Source organism: Neopsephotus bourkii, unplaced genomic scaffold, assembly GCF_033783945.1.
Source record: "Neopsephotus bourkii isolate Nb327-2 ecotype Australia unplaced genomic scaffold, CSIRO-AGI_Nbou_v1 NB_855, whole genome shotgun sequence".
NCBI lineage: Eukaryota > Metazoa > Chordata > Aves > Psittaciformes > Psittacidae > Neopsephotus > Neopsephotus bourkii.
In genome coordinates, this window is record NW_026901351.1 from 536,136 (window position 1) to 555,414 (window position 19,279).

General features: G+C 45.2%; 1 protein-coding gene across 1 annotated transcript; it reads left to right on the plus strand.

Annotated features, from left to right (window-relative positions):
* The first annotated feature begins 1,134 nt into the window (after positions 1–1,134).
* FERD3L (Fer3 like bHLH transcription factor) lies at positions 1,135–1,894 on the plus strand. Its single transcript, XM_061356490.1, has one exon. The coding sequence runs from the start codon at positions 1,334–1,336 to the stop codon at positions 1,892–1,894; it is 561 nt and encodes a 186-aa protein (XP_061212474.1). The 5' UTR covers positions 1,135–1,333.
* The last annotated feature ends 17,385 nt before the right edge of the window (positions 1,895–19,279 follow it).

Genomic DNA, 19,279 nt, shown 5'->3' on the forward strand with positions numbered 1-19,279 from the left:
GTCCTGTGTAGGCAAACAGGAAGGATTTTCGCGGAGCGGGATTCTTCGGCCGCCCCCACCCGCCTCCTTTGATCTGATGGGCTTTGAAATCCCCTTATAAATTAGGCACCAATTAGCTGCAAAGCGAGAGCGACAACAACGCATGACAAAGGCGAAGGTACGGCTTTAGGGGCGCAGCTCAAGAGCAACAGCCAGAGCTCCTAAACGACCTGCGCACACAAACCGGTGCCAGAGAAAACTGATCCTATCCAGCCCGGGTGTGTCTAAACCTGACAGGGATGGCTAGGTGCAGGTTGTACATTTAGGGCAGTCCGGGGTGTGGGAGGGTGAAAACACAGCCTCTAACCTCTTCCAGCCTCCTAGGACAAAAGCAAAACGATCCCCAGCGTCCGTCCCCAAGGAAACCCTGATCAAAGGAAGGTATTCCGCGGTGTCGGGTGTACGGGTGTGTTTATATGCGTATCACGGTATTCTGTGCTATGTATCCAGCGCTGTCAGTGCTGCACGCCAGGCTGATTCCCCTGTGCACCGTCTGTGACCGGGACACCTCTGCCAAAGGTGTAAGAGCAACCGCTGCCCTGAATAGTACCAGCTTATCCTCGTCTCACGGGCAGGAGGAAAGAGTTTCAAAGCAAGTGCTTTGAAATTGCCTGATGTCTAAGCCAAAATGAGCTTTACGAAGCAGCCTTAGACTGGAAAGATGTTTGAACTCTAGTTGAAGGGGATTTAGGGGAAAAGGAGAGACGACTCCAACAGTTACTACTGGGAATGCAATATCGGGTCCCCTACAATGCTTACTTAGGCTAATGAAGGTCCTGTCATTCAGTTCCCATTGCGCCGGGATACAGGGTAAACATTCCCCAGTGACCCTCTGCATGCAGGTCTCCTCTTCAGGACATCATTAAAAGCGTACATGCACTTGCCTGATATCAATTGTCAGCCTGGCTCTCGGCGTTCAGAGATCGCGACAAAAAGCAGAAAACAAGCCCAGTGGAGACCCGGCTCTGCGGCTGCGGGCTTTAAAGAGGCTGAAAATCGGTTGGTTTTGGGTGTGTAAGAAGAAACAAAAGTGCTCAGCAGGTAAGAGCGGAGGGTTTTGCCAAGAAGGAGCTGTCCTTGATCGCTCTCACAGGATTGACTCTCTGGGGACTCCTCTGTCGGGAGCATACACGCGTCCCCGAGGGGGCTGCCTGTCTCCTCTCATCAGCATCACGGCGAGAACTTTTACAGCCGCTCTTTGTAGTCCTGCTAATCCTGTTACCCGAGGTGTTATAAATATTAGCGCTACTGGGGCTGAGGATGGGGGAGCAGATTAAGCCTTCTCTGAAGTAAGATGTCAGCCAGCCTCTTCGCAGCCCACCAGCTCCCGGAGCTGCTGGATGAGCTGCACAGCAGAGCCCAGCAAGTGCCCTGCCCGGAGGGGCTGCTGGGCACATCCGTGGTGGACTTCGTGGCCGACCTCTCCCTGGGGCCTCCCCAGGCTCCCCCCCGGGCTGGGCCGGGGCTGAGGCTCTGCGACGTCACCTCTGGGCCTCCCTTTGGCGACAGAACCCTGTCGCTCCGGGAGGAGATGGCCCGGGGGCTGCCGCTGGTAGCCTTCGGAGGTGGAAATCCCGAAGACGAAGAAGAGGAGGAGGAAGAGGAGAGGATGCACAGCACTTCCCTCCTAGACAGACCCAGGAGAAAGCGAGTTATCACCTACGCCCAGCGCCAAGCGGCCAATATACGAGAGAGGAAGAGGATGTTCAACCTCAACGAGGCTTTTGATCAGCTGAGGAAGAAAGTGCCCACCTTCGCCTACGAGAAGAGGCTCTCCCGGATAGAGACACTGCGCTTGGCCATAGTGTACATCTCGTTCATGACTGAGCTCCTAGACGGCTGCAGCAGGCAGTAGGCGAGCTAGGGAGCGCCCGGGGCCGGGAGCCTCCCTCCCCGGGGCTCAGAGCCCGGCTCTGCCACGGCCCCTCACACAGCAGCCAGGACTAATGCTAGTGCGGGATGCACAATCAGGAGAGCCTGGGGAAGCGTGCCTTAGGGTGGAGGAAGAAGGGGGAAAAGATGCAGTGTGTGTAGATTTTATAATATATACATACTTTTTGCAAAAGTAATGGGGGGAAATGAAGATCTGAGGCCTTTTGGTCTGTGTTGTGTCTCCTGTTTGCATTAAAACTTTTGCAATCTGCTTCTTTCGAGAAAGGCTTTGCAGGGCAGCAGAGCGGTGCCAGTTTGAGGGATGGGTTCTCAGCGGATTCAGTTGCCTGCCCAGGTGCCTGGCAAGACTAGGAAAACCTCAGCTTCTGCATTTTAACCTAGGGCTTTCTACTTTTTGGAAAATAAACAGCATCTCCCTTTTCTTTCAAATCCCGCCTGCCAAGTCCATGCCGCGTGTCACAGGGCCAGTAAAGCGGAACATCTAGGCACAACCGTTTGTTGTCACGGTTTCTTTCGCGGGACCAGCTCTGTCCTCTCGTAAGGGTTTCCAGGGCCGTCGCTAGCACCTAGCAGGAGCTGGCGGAGGGCCCCGCGCGGTGCGGGGCGGCCCGAAGACGGTAAGGGGCAGCGGCTGTCGGGGCTGCACCACAGCCTCCCCGGCACCGGCAGGGCCGGCCTGGGAAACCGTCGACTTGCTCCACAGAGAGAAAACTTGTGGGCTTTGATTCTGGGGAGGTCAAGCGGAGACCTCTTCTTTCTCACTGGACCACCCCTCATATTCATGTTTCATTGCTGCACGAGAGAAAATAAATACATACATCCTGAAAAGTCGGAGCGGAAGGGAAGGGGAGAGCCCGGCCCTGGGGACGAGACACGGTCTGCTAATGTCCCGCAGCCGCGTTTGGCAGGGGTGAGAGTCAGGGAGAGCTGCAGCGGAGGGGTGGCCGTGCCCCCCACCCCCCGGCCTGGGAAAGGGCTGGGGAGCCCGGGGTCTTCTCTAGAAGCAAGTCTCTGAGGCTCTTCCTGCTGTGTCTCTGCCCTCCTGCTCCATCCCCCGGCTCTCTCTGCCTCTGGAACCTTCCCCTGCAGCTGCCCAGGAGGGAGCTGGATTGCTCCCTGTTTTCGCAGCGATCAGCCTGTTCAGGGCCCAGTCCAGTTTAACTCCTGCGTTACACTTAGGAGAAATGTCCCATCCAGGGCAGTCGCTCTGGACAGCTTTTGTATCCACGATGTAAAATTGTTGTGATGTTAGTGGGTATCAAGATTTACCTGGATTCAGGCTAGAACGGCAAAGATCTAAATCCCATTCTAATATGTCTTTGATTTCTTCTGTCATGTTTTCTCAGCTTCTGTGGTGACTCTTCTTTTTCTCATTCCATGCACTTTAATATTATCATGGGTGATCTAATATCCTGTATTAATACTCTAATATTCTTTCCCTTTTCACTTGTTTCCTTGGTTTCTTTTTCCTATTTGTTTTTGTTCACCTTCCTGAATCCACACATTGCATCTTCTTTCCAGTTGTCAGAAAGCTTTTTTTCCAAGACGCAGTTGGACAGTTAACACAGCTGGATTCTTTCTAGAAACTGGAGTGTTTCACCTCTTCAGATGTTTTTGTGTTGGGTTTTGTTGGGGCTTTTTGTTTGGGGTTTTTTGTTGTTGTTGTTGTTTTTTCTAAAAATAAAATGAGAAAAGGAACTACGAGTGAACAATGTTCCAAAATCAACTGTTCACATGACCCAGATGCGTTTAACTGTTACCACTGTCTCAAGCAAAATTATGAAGGCATGTTCTTTAAAGAAAATTAAATATGCAGTTCAATATTCACTTCTTAGCACTATTTCTCCACTATCTCTATACAACTGTGCTTTCCACAGCATGATTATGTGTCTTTTCATATTTTTGCTTAACTCTTGTGAGTGGATAAATTACAACTATATAGCACAGTCTCTTAAGTTGAGATTCATAATGTAAATATGTCTGTTACCATTAATTCAAAAGTTATCGGCTTTCTCTTCTCAGTTTAATAACAAAACATTGGAATTTGTTCTAGATCCAAGGTTTTTCCATACTTGTGTTAAAGACTAGAGAAAAGCAGAAAGAATATTACATTTTATCATTAAATACTAATAAAAATCTGGATCCTGAATGATGAATCCTCATTTTTAATGGATCACTGGAAATTTTCAGCAGCAATACAGAACAGTAGTAACACTCTTATGCGAGCCACTGGTTCTAGAAATAACATTAGAAATTAAAAATGCCATTGTGGTATAAGCTGATGTGGTATAAGCAAACAGAACAGATGAAGTAGCAAGATACATTTTGTATAATGCCAAAGACTTTGAGAGAGCCTCTTGGCCACACATTGATTTATAGGAACTGAGAACCTGATGAAGGAGGCTTTAATTTTTTATGTTTCATGCTTTTCCTGAGTCATGCAAAGATTTACCAGAACAGTAGTCTAGATGCATTTTTTTCTTAAACAACTCTAGACTGGAGAAGAGAAGGCTGCATGAAGATCTCATAGCAGCCTTCCAGTATCTGAAGGGGGCATATAGGGATGCTGGGGAGGGACTCTTCATTAGGGACTGTAGCGATAGGACAAGGGGTAATGGGTTAAAACTTAAACAGGGGAAGTTTAGATTGGATATAAGGAGGAAATTCTTTCCTGTTAGGGTGGTGAGGCACTGGAATAGGTTGCCCAGGGAGGTTGTGAATGCTCCATCTTTGGCAGTGTTCAAGGCCAGGTGGGACAAGACCTTGGGTGATAGGGCTTGGTGCGAGGTGTCCCTGCCCATGGCAGGGGGGTTGAAACTTGATGATCTTAAGGTCCTTTCCAACCCTAACTATTCTATGATTCTATGATTAAAACCATGCCATTATGCACTTGAAGAGCCCAGTGAAACAGTGAGATACCCATCATACTAATCCATCACTTGGCCCATGTGTCCATGTTGAAGTCCTGGAAGCTCAGTCTCCTAAGAATACAATAATATTATGGAAACACTTCAGACAAGTTTCTTTCTGGAGAGCGATCCCATCTCCCTGACATTACAGCACTGTAGAGTTCCTTCTTCCCTCACCGTCCTCTCAACCCAAGGTAGCTGCATCCTACTCAGTGAAGTCATAGCTCAGTAAAAGAGTGTCAGGCTGCGTAAGTCAGTGAAACCCTGGCCATAATGAAGTGTGAGTATCAAAGTGCTGCTAACTTCAGTAAGGCTAGGATTTCACCCCCTGTAACAAAAGACCTTTCCCTTGTTTAGAAAACCTGCTGCTACCAAGGTCCTCAGTCTCCCCAAAGCACCATACCATTATCCCCGCATTAACAACAAAAATTGACAGTGTCAATTACTTCTGGGAAAAGATAATAAGGGTTTTTTTAAAGCCTTAGAGCTGGCTGATCATAGCCCATTTCTAGATCCTGGGCTGAGGAGGGTTTGTTTATATTCTCTTTGCCCACTGAAGGCTGTCTTTTGGTAGAAAGTTGAGTTCCCTTGAAGCTATCATGTTACGATTAGTATTCAGACATATAAACCAAAAAATAACTCTAAATGAAATCATATTTGAGAGACATTTCCAAGCTTTCTAAGAGAAGTATAAATAATCAAATGATTTTGCAATCTATAGTCAGGCTGATCTTGTTTTACAGCTGCTCAACCTGAAAGCAGGTTTAAGCAAATTAGTGCTGGAAACAGAATTAAATATTATGATAGCACTGGAAACCCCTGCATCCACATTCTGACCAGCTACTCTGGCCCCATGATTGGTGTTTATTATCACATTTGTCAGTGTTTCCATTATAAACACTCTAGTGTGGAGGGTTTATAACTCAGCTATAAAAATTCCCTCCAGGATGAAATTGAAAAGTGAGGTTTTAGTCCAACAACACTTTTTTTTTTTCTTTTTCTTTTACAAGCTTTAAAAAAATTAGGTTTTGAAGTCTTGGGGGTATGATGTAAAAGTGATAGAAAAGAGGCTTTGATTTATTTTTCAGACCTGTGATGCTTCTCAAAGAGATTTTCTATGTAGTCCTTTGGCCCTTTCAGTGAACCTGAACCTTTTTTTTATTTTTTTTTAAATTAAAAGTGGCCAAAATACTGAGATTGAAAATGTGAGTGCTCTGTGTGCTGCGTCCCCTTTTCATAAGAATTTGTTATTTTTACTAGGGTTGAATACTACCAGTCTGCAACAGTGACAGCCAAGCTTTCCTGCTAAGTATACAACAGAACAATTATAAGGACAGATGCATGCTGCTTATAGACTTTTTATAGTACAGTAAAAGTTTTTCTCTTTTCTAGGAAGTTGTTAAATACAACCAGTTCAGATTATTTCCTCTTGAACTTCACTCCAAAAAACATGCTTGCTGTAGACTAAATGAATATTCATCACAGCAGCATACCAAGATTAAAAGAATTGACCAAATAAAACCATTCAACTTAACTGCCTTAAAAAGTTAGCTTTCTAAGAACTGCAGCTCAGATAAGATTTTTAAATTTGCCCGTGTTTCATCCAGATTTTGCCTTTTCCCTTCTCTATCCTAGTGTCAAGTGTATTCTTTGGTCTGTTTGGTACTAGATTTTAAACCCCTGAAACTTTGGTCTGGTTGGTACTAGATTTTAAACCCCTGAAACTTTTCACAGCCACCACTCTGCTGATTACCAGCCACAGTCCAGTTTAGGGGTCCCCACACACCTATTCCTTCAAAGAAGTCAAAGGTGGGGAGCATTCCACTAATCTTTACTTTTGTATTGTCAATTTTCACATTGTTTTATATACCCCTAAGGACTGTAATGTATTGAAATCGTTGTGTGTTATGTTATCTCAACATGCTCCAAAGGTTTCAGTGCTGTAGCTATGGCTCAGACCACCTCCTCCTGCACTGAGGGACGTTGAATGTTTCCCACACAGAGATACTGCAGTGCAGGACAAGCATCCTTACTGTCACATGCTAGCCTGAGATGCTAGGCCTGCTTATGCTATATGTTGTACCTCTGCCATAATTTTAAAAAGAGAAATAAAGAGCCTTCTGTCGATTTAGCTGACTCTCTTTAGCTCTGAAAGCAGAAGAAAGGTAATTCTCCATCCTACCTCCAGTTCTGTCTTGTCTTGCTTCAAGCCTTACAGGGGTCCAAGGGAAGATAGAGCATTTTATGATTTTTTGTAAATAGCAAAGAGGAAATCTGTGCATGAAACATCTTCACCATAAATAAAGGAACTGAAAAATGAAGGAAAAGTCAATTCAGATATAGATACTTCTTTTCTTCCCCTCCCCCCCCCCCCACCATTGTTTAATTACTATGCAGTCTTTAACTCTGTTAAATTCTGACCATTGAAACTTGCACGTATCAGAGGGAAGAGTGGTGACTATAGTACAAAGGATACAGGAATAAATATACCACAGCAAACATCGTCACTGCTTGAATATTTCAGGTTACTCTGGGATAGATGAAGTCTGATCTGGATGAAAGGCAGCTTAACAAAGACTTTTAAAACAACCAGCAATTTAGGATCATTCATTTTTTCTGTGATCAAGATGAGATATCATATGAAGATCCTGATTCTTTGGAGCTCTTTGTTTCACAAAGGGCCTTAAAAAGTTATAATCTGAGCTCATAGTCATTACTTTGGTCTTTGATGGTGAAATGAAGGTGTGCAGCTCCACTAGCGCTTTTCTCTTCAGGTGTGAGTAGTGATTACAGTGCACTTAGTGCTCATATCCAGTATTGCTGGAAAATTATAATGCTTTTTACAGTGTCCTGAGATTCCTACTCAGGTCCTTAGGTCCTGATTTGAACCCCAGATTTCTGTAGAAATCTGGGTGAAAGGAGGCACTGGGCCTTGCTCCCAGAGATCTGCAGAAGGAAAGGGCCCATGCTGTTTCCACTAGGTAATGCTGAGTAAAATGCCAGTTGCAAAAAGCACCCACCCTAATAAATATGACGAGAGATTAGAAATACAAGGAAAAGTTTCTATAAACAGACAATACCCAGAAACTTTTTCAATTGTAAGAGAAGCCTCAACAAAGCCTTGACACCCTGCTCCAACCTTAGAGCTGGTGGCTCACTGAATTCACCTTTTACCCCTCCACTGCTCTGCTCTCTCTGCTGGCAAACAGAGGGCTCTTGCAATACAAAGAATGTCTACATTAGAACACTTTTTTTTTTTTTTTAAATGAACACAAAACACGGTAGAGCTAGATCCAGCCACAGCACATCAGATTTCATGTTGCAACAGCATGCTACATTTTCCATTTAAGCTGGCGCCAGTGATCACATTCTGCCATTCAGTCCATTCCGTGTGGTTGTATATTTTCTTAATGAGGATCTGAAATCAGTCCCCTTCACTTAACTGACAGTCTGCCAGAATTATGCCATCTTACTGAATGCAGAGATCATATGATCCATCTGTTGTCTGCAGCCATGCAGGGGAAACATTTTCCAAAGAGAAATGTGGGTTGGCCTTAAAAGTATGTAATTATCCAAATGCTGAAATGTTTCAGATGTTTCAAGGTGCTCTTGGACCTGATGTTGGCCATCTAAGCTCCTATGAAGTCTTTTAGAACAGTATGCATAACTAAGCTATTGAGTTGGCAGGAAATTTTTGGAGTACAGGAATAATTTAAAAATTATTCTTAAATAACTTTGAGCTGAATCAGAGAGCTAGTACTCAGCAGTATCATCTGGGATATTTGGGAGTACTTACACTTTTAACTAGTTCATATTTTTGTTAATATTATTACATATAAAGCAAAAAGTCAAGAGCATTAAGTGACTATGCAGAAAGACGTTTTAATCTATTTTTAATCATATTTTAATGATAAGACAGAACACTGCACTAACTGCAGCATCCTTGATTCTCATAACTCTGCAAACTATCAGATGCAAGAGAAGCTGTTAGAGAATAAATAATGGTCATGGAAGAAGAAAAAAAAACGAAAAAAATAAAGGGTAAAGATGATTGAGAGACTGTGAGATGAATGGCTACCTCAGATCTTTCCCTGCCTTACTTGAAGATGCGTGGAATTCATTTGATATTATATCTGAGCCAGTTTACATTTTCTTTGCAGATATCTTGAATGTTGCCAAGCATGATTAAACTGATAGTTTAAGTCTTCATCAGGTGCCACCTTCTTGACATACAGAACCCAAATTTTAATCATAAACAAACAGAACTTTCACTAAAGTAATGATAACTGTACTTGAACTACTTAACCAAGCCTTGATAAGATGGAGTTCGAGTCCTGTTGCTGAAAACACCTTTACCAGTCTCAAGGCATTAAACTTGGAGACATGCACATGTCCATCACTTTAATCTGTCAACCATACATAGGTTGGCAACATCATAAAAGTCAATTCTCACAGTGGTATGTTCCACACATCAAGGAACTGAATGGTAACAGTATCCCCTCTCCGATCACAACTGCCATACCTACAGATGGAACCATATTATACTGAGGAAGTTCTGTGATGTTTGTAGCATCGGATTTTGCCCTTGGAGAGAAATGAGTTCCACAAAAGCTGTGATGTGAACATATGGTACTTGTCATATTTAAAATATAGAAGCATATTTCCTGAAAAAAAACCCAGATTCCTCATATTCTTTTTCAGAGCACTAAAAACATGAAATCTTTTGTGTCCCGTATACCAAATCCTTTGAAGGATCCAGTGCATAAGCCAAGTCTTTGACTGCAGAGGATTTTGGAGTTTAAGGTCAGTGGTTTTGGCATTCAAGCTGAAAAGGCGTACTAGGCAGCTGAGAATGGCACAGAAAGTGAAAAGTTCTAGTAACACCTTCAACTCTGCTTCCCCTGCCAACACAGTTGTCATGAAGCTATGGGTCATTAGCATTCTTTATTGGGAGGGTTTCTGAATCACTTCCATATCAGAGAAACACCCAATATCACCCCAAAGATAGAGTGTGACCTCAGAGACAAAAAAAAGAACTTCATGCCCAAAGTCTTTTCTTTTGCTGAAAACATCCAATGACATATTTTCAAATGACAGGATGTCTACATGGAGATTGGTAGTGTATGCTTTGCAGTGGAATGGTAGAAATCCTGACAGCACAATGGAGGATCAGTGAAAATCTAGAGAACACACAAGCTGCATTTGCTGCCATTTCTTTTCACTCTATGGATAATGCTACAACTACCTGTACGGCACTGCTCTCCTGCATCTGTATTGCAAAAGGGTGATGCTATCTGCTATTTGTGGTGCCACAGCTGTTACTGGGGAGAAGCTAACCCATTGCCTTCCATTTTGGTGCCCTTGTAGTAGCACCCATTCCAGCATGGATTTCAGATACCATTTTCAAATGCTCTTAAGCAGAGTTTAACAGCATCTTTTTGCCACGTAATATTTTGCTAACCTCTATGACATGAGGAGCACTGGAAATTTGTTTTTTCTTTTTTTTTTTTTTTTTCTTCAATGAACAGTTTGGGAGGGGTATGTGTGAAGAAATTCAATGTCTCCCATAACCACAAGGAATAAAAGAGAATATTCTATCTCTTTACAGCAGTACAGCTAGCTTCTGATCTTAGGTTTGTGAGAATATCAAGGGCTGTTTCTTGTACTGATAGTGCTGTCTATATGCCTCTGTGTTGGCTCCTTATCTTTGATGTAAGCAATTATGAAGTACCTCCTATTATACATCTAATTTAGCATTAAGAACATAATTTCCCAACAGCATGTCTAATCTTTAAATGTGGTTATTTTTCTTTTTTTTTTTTTTTTGGAATGAAATTTACTACCCACAGTAAATTCTGTACAGAAACAGTAAGACTTAGACGGTTAACCCGCCAGCTACACTAACAAATCAGATAGCTTGACATCTAGACCAGACTATTAGTTCCTGCAATGAGCTGACAGCATGAACCACAGACGGAAGGATTTGGTGTTGCAAAATTTTACCTGCCAAATTGGAGGCTATGTTACTCTCTTGGAAGAGACAGACCATTCTAGGATGCGTCTTTAGGAAGGAGAATGTGGCAGCTGTTTCACTTCATACAGCAACATGACACAATGTTATAGCAGAGAAAATACAGAAAATTGTCTTAGTTGATTGAAATCAAGCCAAATGACAGTGTGGCATACCACAGCCACTCAATTACATACATCAAATGTAGATAAAGTTGTAGTTACCCGTAATGGAATCTGGCCAGAAGACAACATCATGAGTCTTTCTAAGACACTAAAGGATTTTGAATGACCAAAAGTTTAACATGTTGGCAGATAATAGCTAGGTTGAGGGCCACTTGGGGATAACCCAAATAGATCATAAATGTCACTGTAGATAGGATATGGCTGCAAGCCATTGCAATATAATTGATCAAGCTTTGAAAGGAATGATGACTGGTTTACTGTCAAATTATCCTCATTCAGCAAAAATTCCTGCAGACATACATCATTCAAATTACCCAAATCTCTGATACAATGACTAGAAGGAAACAGTGCAGTAAACTCTGTGAGACTGCAGTTTGCTTTTATATTGCCTTCTTTTTTCTTATTGAAAGGTACGCTCTAAAATACTATGTATTGTTATAGAGAAAAGAATTACCAAATGCAGATGTTAACTTCACTGTTTTGTAATAAAGCCCTTGCTATATTCCTCTGCACATCATCTGCCTGTAAGATTAATTACATCTGCTTTCACCAAGAGCTGCATTAGCCCTTTTGTAAAGTGTGTAACAGCAAAGAATAACGTTAAATCAGACATTACAAAAATTCATAAACTGCTCAAATATGAATTGAGACATAAACCTGAACATATTCCAGAGTCAGCTGAGTATTTTGGAATGAAGTCTCTGCTCTGACTTTGAAAATGTGGGCCATATCTTACTGTGTAGGGTCCAGCCCATACGTGCACCACTGAACTCAAATCATCTTTGCACTTACTAGGTCAAGAACAACATTTCTATTGTGCAGCAAAATGTGGATGTTTTCAAGACTGAAAACAAATTACAACCTTCGTGCAAAGGATTATTTTTTAATCATGGAAATTTCCACAAATTCAGCTAAACATTAGGGAACAGTGAATGACCCTGTACTCTAAAGGCAGCCTCTTGAATATTTCTTTTTATTCAACAATACTCTTAGGCTGGACCGGTTTTCATTTTTATTTTATTTGAAGTTTAATTGACCCACTTTAGGGCTTGATCCAAGGTCTACTGAAACACTTCCCTTGACATCAAAGGATTTTGGATCAAGTCCTTAATGAATGCAAGAGCAAATGTTATAAAATTGGAAACTAATATTGCTCTGCTTCTGACATACATTATTTTTAGTACTGCAAGGTCAGATAGTAGATTTTGGAGAGAAAATATGTTTGATACAGATACTTTTCAAGGCAGAAGCAGTACAGTATTTTACAATACAGCATAGATACAAATACAGATGCTTCTTTGGACATCAGAGTATACAGAGAGATGCTTGCATACATGCATACATACATGAACAGTGAATGTATGTGAATTTACTTTCACATATTAATAAGTTACCAGCTCTTCTGGAAAATTGCCTTTGGAGTTTTGCACTGAAGATCAATGCCCTAGATCAGCTTCATTGTGTGACCTACTATATGCCCTTTTGTTAGAAATTAAAACCAGGGTGTGAACCTAGGGCCAGATCAGTCTCTAGTCATCTGATCACTATCCTGCACTCTAGAGGGAGGCAAATGAGATTGGGGCTGTAAAATGAGGGGTAATGGTGCACAATAGATATTCAGGTATCACAGCTCATAACCCACAGCACAAAATAATTATAAATTCCCAACTTAGAAAGAAATACATAAACTCTGATTCCAATCTGAGTGCCTTTTCTGAAAGGAAATGCAACCTGGCAAGGATGGGAACCCTCTCCCACAAAACCCTGGAAACCCCTGCTCTCTCAGAAGATCTAACTCTAAACAGGTGTTCTTAGAAGTAAGGTAACTTTGGAAAAATGAGATGGGTGCTCATTTTTGTGAACCTTTCACCTCCAGTCTTCCCTTCTCTGCATGGCTACAGTCAGCCCCTGTGTGGTCGTGAAGTGTGAACAGGAAGAGACGAATGGGTTCCAACTTGCAGACTTGGCATTCAATCAGGCTACCAATCAAAAAAAAAATGTCCATTTGCCTAGGAGATCACATGTGTATGATAGGATGATCTTCCAGGCCCTTTCCTTCACACCAGACTTTGCTGCTTGCCTCAGAGGTAAAGAGAACCTACTACCCTGTCTAATGAACTCTTATGGGGTTCTTGTGAGTCATGGTTGTTCCTTACATGACCCTTTTTTTCATTTTCATCTGTAACATCCCAAAAGTAACTGTAAGTCTAAGGGAGATCACACTGAGTAGGAAGCACAGGGGGCTCTTCCCTAGGATGCAGGCATGGCTAACATGGGAAAGGCCCACTTTCATACTGAATATCTGGCTATAGGACTCTGACTCTAATTGCATGAGCTGCAGGGAGAGTTTGAGTCTACCCTTAAGACGAAGGTTTTGTGGAATGCTTTAGCCATCATCTGTGCTGGAGATGTGCCCACCCCCACCTTGGAAGAAAAAGCAGAATTTGTGGCTAAAAAGACCTGAAGTTTTATGGAGTTTCCATGGACCATGTGTACTGAAAGACTTGAATATATAGATTTCAGTAACGTGTGAAAGCAGGAAGAATACAGAAAAGATACATTTAAATAGTTCAAGAAAGATAGAAGAGATGGAAAAGTAAAAAAAAAAAAAAAAAAGAATAAAAACAAAGGAGCTGAAATATCAAACAAGCTCCATTATTAATATAATTAATTATTATCTCTTGGAGTGAAGATAAGCTTGTTTTGCTAAGCCGTCTTTTCAGATTTAACCATGAAACCACATAAACAAGACCCTAAGCCACAATGAGGGGCAAAGCTCTACCACAGCATTAGATATGTTGATCTCTTCTGATAGGAAGGACTGGTCTTCTCTGGAGTAGAGGAGAGAATCCCTGGGTAGGATATTCCAAAGCATGGAAGCCTGAGCAGCACTTAATGCTCTGCTTAAGTACTCACGTTCTGCTTAAAAAGAGTATGATCCACTTATGCTCTGCTTAAAAAGCCTCATCCACATCCACGAATTCTATCTGGAGCTTAATAAAACCTATATAAATTAAATGTAATATATTAAAACACATGTTGTAAATAATTTCAGATCTTAATTTCTTGGGACACCTGTCTCTTATGTCGGATCGCTGCTTTGGTTAACAGGACGTTGGTTTTCCCGTCCTTGCACTGAAGAGAGGATTGGGAAGAAGGGAGAATGCGAGACAAGGTAAAGGCCCGATCGGGGTGACGCAGCGCTCCCTGCCGCCAGCGCAGCCGCGACCCCGGACAGGCAGCGGCGGGGGCCGGCTGGGCCTGGGACCCCCTTGGGGAAGATGGGAGTGCGGAAAGCAACAGGGCTTCTCTTCTGGGAGGTTAAACAAACAGGCCCCTGTTACATCCCCCTTTGCCAGCAAGCCGTTAGGACTTTCATATGAATGTCCAAATCACAACGAGCTTAAATAAAATTAAAATCGTTGTTAAAATCGTTTTGACAATGAAACTGGTTCCTTGAAAGTTTCCCTTGTTATCCTTCTGTTTTCCAGAGCTTCCAAACGAAGCAAGTGGCAAAGCGATGTGGGACAGAAGCACACCGATGGGAAGTGTTCGTGTTCCTCGGAGGACGTGTGTGCCGGTCCCCTGTGCCTCCCCAGCCCCACGGAGGTGCTGTGCCTACGCGAGTCCTCCCGAGCGAGTTAAAAAACACTCGTGGCTCGCCGAAACGTCGGCGGCTTGGCAGGAATCTGTGCAAGAGAGCCGGCAGCACCTCACGCCGTGGAACTCGGGTGACACAGCTTTGAGGAACGTGGACTCCGCCGGCGCAGAGCTGATGCCCGCCAGCTCTGCTTGAGCGGGGAGCGACTCACCTGGGAGCGAGGACCGGCGGGGAATCGTGCCCTCCGGTGGCGGCCGGCCGCGCAGCCCGGCCGACCCCCTCCCTCCGCTGCGCTGTCCCCGGCCCCGCCAGGCGCTGGATTAACCGAGGAGCTCCGCAGCTCTACCTCCTCCTCTCCTCTACGACCTGCTGAGGTGAACAGGAAGGAAGAAAAAGGACAAAGAAGAGGAAAAAGGGGTCCTGCACCCAGACCCTTTATATGGGCTTTCTGCCTGCTTTGCGGTTGCTCTGCTCAAGTTTGTATGCAGGCACAGAGCTTGCAGCTCCTTCTCTAATGTGCTTTAAATACAGAGGAAACTGCAGCTTAAATGTCAGTGTGGAAAGTTGCTGGGTGCTCTCGTGTCCCTTTTGAAGGGATTTGGTGTCGACCAGGCTTTCACCTAGCATCTGTAGGAATTAAAATACCTGGCCATGGAAATTTGTGGGGAAACTTCAATTGATTTCAGTGTCCTTTGAACAGGTTTTGAAGGTACAGCTTCTGAGGAAACACTGGACTGAAGGGTTCCACAACAAAAATACTCACAGAACCTGTGTCTAAGTGTCCACCAATGTCATAATTACACTGGTGAATATCCCAGGAAATCCCAGTGAGAAAGTTTGGTATTTTATCACAGAGAACATCATTTGAGAGATAAATTATAATGTATGGGGAATACTGAACAGCCTGCTGCAATGAAATTGTAATTTGTTTGGATGCACATAATACCAGTGGGCAACGTTGCAATTGTAACCACCAGATCTTGTGCACATTAGTTCTTAAACTTCTTCACTGATCCATAAACAGTCAAACAAAATCAGACCATTCATTCTGAAGCAAAAATCAAAGAATGAATCAAACTGTAAGCCTACTCCCTTCAAAAGCTGTGGTATTTCTGCCTGGCTAGGGCAGACCCTGCTTGTCCCAGCCAGAGGGTGTCTCAGCAGCAAATGCGTGGCTGTACAAGGGCCAGCATATCACTGGGGGAGATCCCTTTCAGCTGTTTCCCTGTTATCAGCCATGACAACAATAATTACAGCCGGCTTGTTCTGTCATTCTGCTAACATGATTCTTCATTTCATCTTCCTAGGAGCCTGTAGGTTATTCAGTTCCATGTTTACACCCACACCTGTAATCTAGATGGTTACTTTACCTGTGTTATACATTATTGCACAGATTACAAATTGCTGGAGCCCTTTGTGTCCTGAGAGTGTCCCTTGTAATTACTGATCCCACAACACACATTTTCCTGAGCTGAGGCCCAGACAAGCCTTCAGGAATGGACCTGGAAATATTCCTGAAAAGCCCTGAAGCTGCTTGTGGCTGTGCTTGCCACCTCAAAAGAGTGAAGCACGGTTGACAGCCTGTCGAAGGAGCAAGGGGAATCCTCATCCAAACCATGCCTATGCATAGCAGAGAACAGGATATAATATACTTCATCCCATGCTCCAGAGTTGTTTGCAGGTCTGCCTTAGTGGCTTTTAGAGGCTCAAAACAGATAGTTTAATACTGTATGAACTTCATGATAATTACTGGTTTACTGTGGAATAAAAAGCCTCCCCCTCCATCCGCATCAACACCATATATTTCAAAATAAACCAGAATTGAATTGTTTTAAACACAGCACAGTGCCTGTTCCCATTCCCTCCCAACCCACATGTATGAATACTGCAAAAGAGCAGCCATACGTGCCCATGCACACACACACACACCTCACACATAAACACACCAGTATGTCTTTCTCATACAGGCCCCCAGACATGACTCCCTGCACATCCACTCTCCTCCATACAGCTCCACACACTCCAGCACCAGGCAGAGCTGCTACCCATCAGCAGGCCTGGGGGGTCCAGGCAGGCTCCCGTGGACAGCCCAACAGCAGGTCCCTGGGGCCAGATCACTGCCACCACAGCTCACCTGCCTCCTGTACTCTTGTGATGGCACTTGAGCACATGGTTTGTAGGCCAACAATAAATCAAAATCACAATAAAAATGGTAGGATTTTCTGTGCATCCATGGCTCATACACCAGTGTGCAGGTCCCAGGTAGTACCACGTGTGTTCTGTAACTACTGCTGGGTTGCCTTTGCTACAGTTTCCATGAAGAATAACTGATCCTAAACCAAACCATCTACCATGGTCAACCCCAATCCTATGTCCTCAAGTAACTCCCTCACTACATTTCTCTGTGTCTTCTGTTTTCCAAAGCATATAATGCTCCATCTCCACCTGTCCTTGCCTCACTTGCATACCCTCCTCCTGTTCCATGGCAAAACCCCAGCATCTGTTCTCAGCAAGGTTTGGGTTTGCACTTTGGTTTTTTGATGAATGGGAGAGAAAGGAAAAAAGGGAAATGCAGGCAAGGCAAGCCTCCAGAGCTGCCTCCAGATGCTCACAGCTACTGTTTCCAACCTTTCCTCTGTGAGGGCACTGCTCAACACCCCAAAGGACTGCTGAGGCTCTGGGAACAGCCAAAATTATTGGTGAGAGGGAGGTGAAAGGAGAAACAGATCTTACCTTAAGACAGCAGCTGCTGCCAACACAAGCGAAGCCCTGAAGCTCCCTAGACAAGCCGTAGTGTCAAGGGGAGTGGAGAGACCTATGGGTTGCAGCACACGCAGCAGGAACAAGACGAAAGCGAGGAAGCTGTGTGGGCTCACTGTGGGTCTGCATGCCGGTGTGCGTTCCCTTCCCTGTAAATCAGTCCCTGTTTCCTCTCCTGGTCCTGCTTCCAGCTGTCTTCCACAAGAGAAGGTTTAGGGCAGACAGCTATTTGCTCACATCATGGCATGGAAGAACAGGAAGAGAACTAAAGAAAGGGGCAGCGAGGAAGCGGCGGGGCAGTTCCTTCCCTCCCACCGGACGCTGCGGCAGGGAGAGGGGATATTGGCCGCGTCGGGCCGGGCCCGATGCCCCTTGGCGGCGACTGCCACGGGGTCCTGACCCCTCGCAATGCCTGGGGTAGGAGGCCTCTACCAGGAGAAGCAGAGTCCCCAGGCAGAGGTGATGGAGAGCTCTTTTCCCTGAGCAGGAGACAGCGCTCTTCCAGAAGCCTCGATTTTTTCGTCCCTGGGATTCGCCGCTCCTCTGCTCTTTCATTCACCCTCCCACCTTAAGCGCAGCCGGGGACCTGCAGCACTGCCCCGGGCTTCCCGCTTCCGCCCGCGCTCGGAGGTGCCCCGTCGAAGCGGCAAAGAGGGGTGGCATGCAGTGTCCTCGCAGGTTGCAGCAATAGTGCATCGCCCCATTTACTAATGGATGGCAATTCCTAGCTTTCCTTCCCAGGCGTTCCCGTTTGAATCTGAGCTGTTGTTAAAAAGACACACCACCTGCTCTGTGCTGCCGGAGAGCGGGGAAGGAGGCACAAAGGCGGGGGACGGGGAGAAATAGCTTGGGCTGCAAACATAAAAGAGCATTTAAAATAAATAAGCTCTCTTCCCAGGAAGCGAGCCGGACTCGAGCGCCTGCAGGCAGGGCGAGCTGCAGTGAGCTGTCGGTAGGCACGGAGTGTCGGCAGAGAGGGTCTGCACGCCCTCCTGTCTCCGCTATGCCAACCTGGGGACGCGGATCCTCCCGGGTTTCTATTAAGACGAGCTCAAGGACTGGTGCGTATGTGCGAGACCAGTGCTTAGTTTCCTCGCTGCTTCCACCTCGGAAATGGCTTTCACCGAGCGCAGTCCTCCAGCCTGACAGGACGAGGCTGTGCCGTTCCCTCCTCCCCAGCCCAGAAATGTGCGACTCCCTCGCAAAGCCAGACCCCGGGGGCGCTCGGTGGCGGAGAGCGGTGTGTGCGAGAGCGGGACAAAATTAAGATGTGCCTGAATGCTGCCCCACGGGTAATCTCAGTTTTCTCCTCCTCGCAGCTAGCCGTGCGCGCTGCGGAGGAGACAGTCCTAGCGACACGGGCGACACCGGGTACCCCGGGGCAGCCGCCCCCGGCGCGGGCACTGGGCGGCCCAGCTGGCCCGTTCGCAGCCCCGGGTGGCTGCACAGGCACCACATCACCTCCTGCCCCGGCTCCTCAGCACTACCCCGAGCCGAGCTCGAACCGAAGAAGCCTGAGGGAGAAAACGCGGAGAGGGAAGCCGAGAAAGCGGTTGGTGTAAGGATGCATGTGTGTGCGGTGTGTGTTGGGGGGGGGGCAGATCACTTGTGAATGGCTTGAAAAAAAATAATTGGGGGAGGGCGTGGAGGGGGGGAAGCGGAAACTTTCCTATAAAACTCAGCAAAAGTCCCTCCTCTCCACGTCAGGCCAATGACACTGCTGCCCCCAAACTTTCCGCCAGCAGGAGCTATAAGAACCTCCAAGTCTTCAACTTTCTCCCAATCCCAGACACCTCGAAGGGGCTCCAAGGAGGGATCGGGAGGGATTTTTTTTTTTTTTTTTTTTTTTTTGTTGGCTTTTTTTTTTTTTTTAGCTCTTGGA

What these genes read in the sequence shown, in the direction of transcription:
- FERD3L (XM_061356490.1), top strand. Translation starts at nt 1,334, where the DNA reads ATGTCAGCCAGCCTCTTCGCAGCCCACCAGCTCCCGGAGCTGCTGGAT.